This window comes from Mya arenaria, chromosome 17, assembly GCF_026914265.1.
Source record: "Mya arenaria isolate MELC-2E11 chromosome 17, ASM2691426v1".
Classification (NCBI taxonomy): domain Eukaryota; kingdom Metazoa; phylum Mollusca; class Bivalvia; order Myida; family Myidae; genus Mya; species Mya arenaria.
Genome location: NC_069138.1, coordinates 614,414 through 620,643, shown reverse-complemented (window position 1 = coordinate 620,643; position 6,230 = coordinate 614,414). Strand labels below are relative to the sequence as shown.

The window sequence follows — 6,230 nt, the reverse complement described above, 5'->3', positions numbered from 1 at the left end:
CTTTTAGCATTAACCAATCATTTAATAATTTTGCGTATTCAATCGGTTATAATCTTGTTATTAGTAATTCATATTTTCCATAAATTCATTATTTAGTAAGAAGTTAAAGGTTTATCACTCAAATTCAATGTTTGTTATACATGTGTATGTATTGATTTCGAATAAGAGTGTCACTTTAATGTATCCGTTGCACACTCATGTAAATGCTGATTTATTATTTTTGTATCATTTGAAAGGGTTTAATGGATTGCAAAAATGTAAATATTTAACCGATAAAAATATTGCAAACTTTTGATTGTGACATGAAAGATAGAAAAAGCGGTTATTTCACTTCTAATTTCAGTTGAAATTAATAAGGAAATAAAAATTGCCATATGGTATCAGTCATCCAGTTTACATAAGATAAGATAAATTTTATTTCCAATCATGGGTCATGTTATATGACAAGGTAATCATAGTTTACAAAATGCAGAAAAAATAATTTTGAAACAATAAAGTAACATATTTAGTAAATGTAAAAAAAATGCTTCATTTTTTCCAACACAAATACCATTAAGCTCATTTGGAAAATCAATAAACATTTTTCCCATTTTCTTTTTATGCCTTTCTAAATTATGTTTTAAATTGTTGCGATTAGTGATGAAATACAATGATAAAATATCATAAACTAAACATCTACTTAAATATCAAGATTCAAATTGATATGAAATCTTATTATAACTTACTACTGGGAATCATGTTTATAATCAACCTCAAAATTGTATTTATACAACGTTTTAGTAAGCAAACCCCATTCAAATTTTACAAACAGTTCAACGGGTCACAAGGCATCAAATTTTAACTTCATTGCCCACGGATATATGGCTATAAAGCCGATTTGTACATCAGAATCCTTAATTCAATGGGCATCCAAGAATGTCGAATCGCAGGCTGATATGAGTCACATACGCGACCGGGTTGACTCTGGCACACAGAGCGGTCACTTGACTTGGCAATATCGATGTCACAACAGTGTCCTGGTCCGTGTTCCCGTCGAATACCTGGTTAAATCAAATGCCATGATTAAAATACATTTTCAACTAAAATAAATTCATTTTATTCTCTCTTTTGTAATTGAAATGACAACTTAAAAAAAATATTCACACTTAAGGTTACTAGCGGCTGTGGAAATGGTGTTTAAATTTTGTTGTTCATATAAGATTTTTTAATCAAATCCTAGGTCTGATTTTTTATTATATAGAAGACTCAGATCTATGACAAAAATGATGTACAGTGCGTTTTCTGTGTCTCTGTTTGGAAGAAACATGTTACAGCTCATAAACATTACATATTGAAAATGCAAAAACCAGTAAAAGAATCGCCTAGTTTGGGGCTCAAACCAACGATCAATTAGTTTATAGCTTTACACACCTGGGCTGGTATTCAATATCGATCTTAATTGGATCTTAGAACGATGCAGCTAATCGGATTACTTATTATAATAACTGACCAATAACGTGAATGAAGTCAATGATGTATGACAATAAGATTGACTTAAGTTGAATATTGAATACCACCCTGCTCTTATTTGTCGACTTCCTAGTTATATCATTAACTATAAAGTATACTTAAATCATACCTTGTCAGTTTTAGTATCGGTAGGCCCAAAAAATGGTTGGCGCTGGTAGCAACAACCGACCGTGAAAATACTCGGATCGGTGTTGATTGGTCGACCTTGAAGAGCCACGCCTGTCACTAGACTTAGACCATTGAACTGTACCTGATATAAGATAAAAAGAATCAGTGTTCGTTTTTTAACAAAACATCATATTTTTACAATTCGTTTGTTTTGTTCGCCACGGAAACATGCAATGCAGTATAAGCTAGATTAGATCTGTATATGACCTTTTGTACTACAATAAACGTATTTTTACTACCATCCTCGGCACCCCAGCGTATCATAACCTATATGACTTCGTAATAAAGGTATCATAGGTCTCGATACGCTAGGGTGCCGAGGATGGTAACTACATGACAAAGATAAACATTTTAGACGATTGTGAATATACCACTTATTTGTACAATGAACCTGTATGTATTGATTTGCGTCAATGATGGCTGCAGCCCAGGCGCCAACCGTTGTTAGGCTTGGTGTCGTATTGAGCCTGGCCCAGTTCGCCTCATAGTGTGGAGCATAAACCGACGAAGCGCTAAGCTGGGCGTCAGTCACAGGGTTTCGTCCGTTCACTAGGTACTCTGCGTTCGCACAGATGTCTGTTATGTGGTTGTACATAATTATTATCTGATTAAACATGTATTTTGTTAATGTTCAACACAGCCTTAAAAAAAACTTTTACAAAGTTAAAACTTGTAACTTGACACTTTCCTCTGCTTTTGTTAACAAATTTCAATATATATATATGCATATATATCCTATATAAAAAACTACGTATGTTAATCAAGGATTGTTATATACCGCCTTGGATTGGTCAGTAAAATGTACGTAAGTTATGATACTTACATACAGCTGGTTTTAGAACACTCTTTGTGTTATCGAAAGAATGAATGAGGTCGTTTTCGGCAGACATTTACATTTAACTGACCGTTCCAAAGCGGTACCTAACAATCCTTGATAAACATACCTAGTTTTTTTTATATATAGTATTGCACTGTGCTGTTTGTGGAGTTTTGTGCTGTTCTTCCATGTTTTTGTTTGTGATTTTTGTTTTGTTTTTGTGTTCAATGTCTTTAGCGTTTACGCAGTGGCATTAAGCCGGGTTTATGTTTAAACTGTTTGCTACTGAGCTTGTTTCTGTAGTTTTTCACATAAGTCTTCGAGTACTCATAACTCACGTGTGTACAAACATTTATTAATAAATACAATTTATAAAAGACAAACTATGTCTATCAACAAAACGAACATAAAGTTATAATACTTACATTCAGCCGGGTTTAGTACAAGCTTTGTGTTATCAGAAGTAGGAATGATTTCGTCTTCGCTGTCATCGCTGATAAAACACGTCTTTGATAGTTTATCATAACCGCAAATGTTGCACATGCCGTTTCGTTTACGTGAGAAACACGTTGATCCACATGTTATTAGCGAGACCGAGGGAATACTTGACGTAAATGATGATACCTCCTGTCCATTAAAGACTTTGGCAGTGTTGTCAAAACTCCAACCAAGAGCAGCATACTCTTTTATCGCAATTACAAAAATCAAAAACCATAGACGAAACATTAACGGCATGTTTAACGTCTGCGTCTCGTTTTCCAAAACCCTGCTGTTGCGACTAAATCCAAGAGCAGAATACTTTGATACCTTTGAGAATTGCATATGTTAAGTATACGGCAGTGAAAAGATCTTTACAATTTTTTGTTTAACAGCTAGTCGATATCCACGCAAAATGTTTTTTAGGAATGTAATTAACCGGATGCTTTCCAGAATCGTTCTGCCGCACTTGAAAATATTTATACTTTTTTCATTCAATTGAATGTTTATATAGTGTCTGTTTGCGTCATTTGTGATAAAAGCTTAAAACTTAAAGTCATGGTTTTGTTTTACTCAAACTTTGAATCATCGTTAAATACGTACAAATGTAAATATGTAAATGAAAGCAATACTTTTAGCAACATAGGAGTAAGTGCTTAGGCCATATTTTTGTGTTTACAATACGCCTATTGCATCCGGTTTATTCGGGCTTCAGCATTTATTATCGGAATATGTATGTTACAAGGGCCAAAGTATGCCCTACTCGTCCTCAAAAAACATATTTGAGCCGGTGCAGGGCCCAGTATCTAAAGATCTTCGTTTTTCGAAAATAGATCGTGAGGTGCTCCCAGGCGTTTTGCCCGCTTCATTGAAAACTCACCAATTGTTAAGAGTTATGCAACGATCCCTTTCAATAATTCGTTAGCCTCATGCTTCAATAATAAAACAAATGCTATACAGCGATGTTTTTAAATATTGATTTACTGGCTGTAAAAACATCTAAGAACAGAATACATCCGTTTTGACAACAGAACGAAACCGATTTAAACAGGAACTTGAGTCTTTCAGAAAACAAACAAACAACCGGTGCAGTCTGTCTAAAAGTCTGTCTTATGATGTTTAAACTGCTAGCCTTAACTCTTACATGCAAATCTAATCCACAAACCCAAAAACAATATTACTACCCGATTTAAACATAAAGTTAAGCCTATAAGAAAACATAACTCAACCTGCCCATTTGTCTTTAATCTAATGTTTTACAATGGTAGCCCTAACCCTAACAATCTAAGGTAATCTACAAACCAAAACACAATATACATAGCTAATAATATTCGATATAATATGTTCTCACATTCAGAGGATAAAAAGGAGTTTCTTTTTTTAAGAGGTATTTGGCAATAGGTTTATTTTTACCAAAAAAGAGTTTTTCACGGTAATACAAAATCTGCAACACTTAAATTATCATAATTCACGGTATTATATCGAAATTGCAGAAAAATACAGTAATTGTATAAACAAGTATTTTCGTTTAAATGGATTACGAAGCCACGCCTGAAAAGGCAAGAAACAAATGGAAAGCCGATGCCTTCACCACAAAGCTGCTGGGACTTTTCAAAATATTGTAGATATTTTGACCTCTTTGGAATGCATTGATAACATCAGGTGATTATGTCAATCAACCAATCACGAAATATTGTGGTATTCAAAGACGGTATCATTCGGAACTCCTCGGCCATTTTTATCGAATACAACGTCGGATGTATTTGGACGGTTTACATACCTACAAATCGGTATGTGAAGTCCGCTGCAAGTAGATCGCGTAGAAATTAAATTTAGCAGGTAAACTTAATGACATAACTCGCGGAAATCTTAATTATGTTTGCAATAATACACTTTACTGGCAATCAATTTAAACTTAGATAAATAAATACAAGCTAAAATACTATATTTAATTAATGATATAATTAAAAAAAAATACGAAATACTTCAACTGATGTACCTGCATGCATCCGAGGTTGTTTTCGATAAAAATGGCCGAAGAGTTCCAAATGAGACGGTATTTGACCAAATATTTACATTTGCTCTATTGTTCAAGCTTTTGGTATGTTAGTTTATACACTCCTAAAGATTTGCCACACTTTATTTCGTTTACAGAAAAATGCATTTTACAAAAACATGAGCGAGTACCTTTTATCCTTTTTACAACTTAATTTTATTTTTAAACAGCAGGCGGCTAGTTATTAAGCCGTATCATGGTCATACACTAAAAACTACTGGAACAAGATTAGTTCTACAGTGATATGCACAACAAGCTCTTCTAGAATATAAATATGACGTCATAGTTTCCTAAGAGATTAAAAGAGAGTGGCAGTTTATGCTTCTTTTGTAGAAAAAACACGCTTGATTTGATGCCAAAAACTGTTGAAAATTATCAATAAAACCAAGCTGTTTGTGCTTGGAATTTCCAAGAAAATAACTGCAGTCGAACCCCGATGGCTCGAACTCCTCCGGAGGAAATACCTCGAGCCTTGAAAAATTCGAGCTAAGCGGAAAATTACGTTCAGTGTAAAGAGATCGGTCCATAACATTAAATTCGAGCCAACAAGGAGCTTGAGTCAAGCGAGTTCGAGCCAACAGGGTTCGACTGTATTAATTTGTTTAGTAGCATTAAAAAACTCCAACAGACAAACGCACATGAAACACACAAGAAAACATAAAACATGTACAATAATAGTTTATACTTTAGGCGATTATAAATACATTGCTAGAAGAATTCATCCCTGCCCCCCCCCCCTCTTTTTGCCGCCGACCCTCAAATGTATTGAATCAAATAAAATGTTGAACTAAGTTCTGTATTTGCGTACTGTCCGTGGCCGGCGTTTATTCATACCTACGATGTCGATGAGTTTCGATTTTGTTCGTAGTTTGTAGACCCTTATGCAGTAAGAAAAAAAAATAACACAAGTCATATTCAACGTTAAAACAATCATCTTAGCAAAATAAACAAAACATCACCCCGTATCAATGAAAATCTAGCAGTTAGTTTATATTGGCCCCAATAACACAATTAAAATGTGGACAAACTCAGCGATCAAACAATCAAAATATAAACCCTGTTTAGAAGCATAAGGTAAAGCCCAAATGAACTTTGGTCTCATTACAATCAATAACATTAGCAATAAGAGCAAATTTCGCAAAAGTATACCTTCACTTGTCTTTTATGCACATACACACTAACACAGTCAGTGCATAACGTCTA

The 6,230-nt window shown here is 34.1% G+C and overlaps 1 protein-coding gene across 1 annotated transcript; it reads right to left on the bottom strand.

The window, feature by feature from the left end:
- Nucleotides 1–893: 893 nt before the first annotated feature.
- LOC128224299 (adipocyte enhancer-binding protein 1-like) lies at nt 894–3,037 on the bottom strand. Its single transcript, XM_052934111.1, has 4 exons — nt 2,920–3,037; nt 2,069–2,253; nt 1,619–1,759; nt 894–1,040 (listed from the first exon to the last, which is right to left on the bottom strand). The coding sequence occupies exons 1-4, from the start codon at nt 3,035–3,037 to the stop codon at nt 894–896; spliced, it is 591 nt and encodes a 196-aa protein (XP_052790071.1).
- Between the last annotated feature and the right edge of the window lie 3,193 nt (nt 3,038–6,230).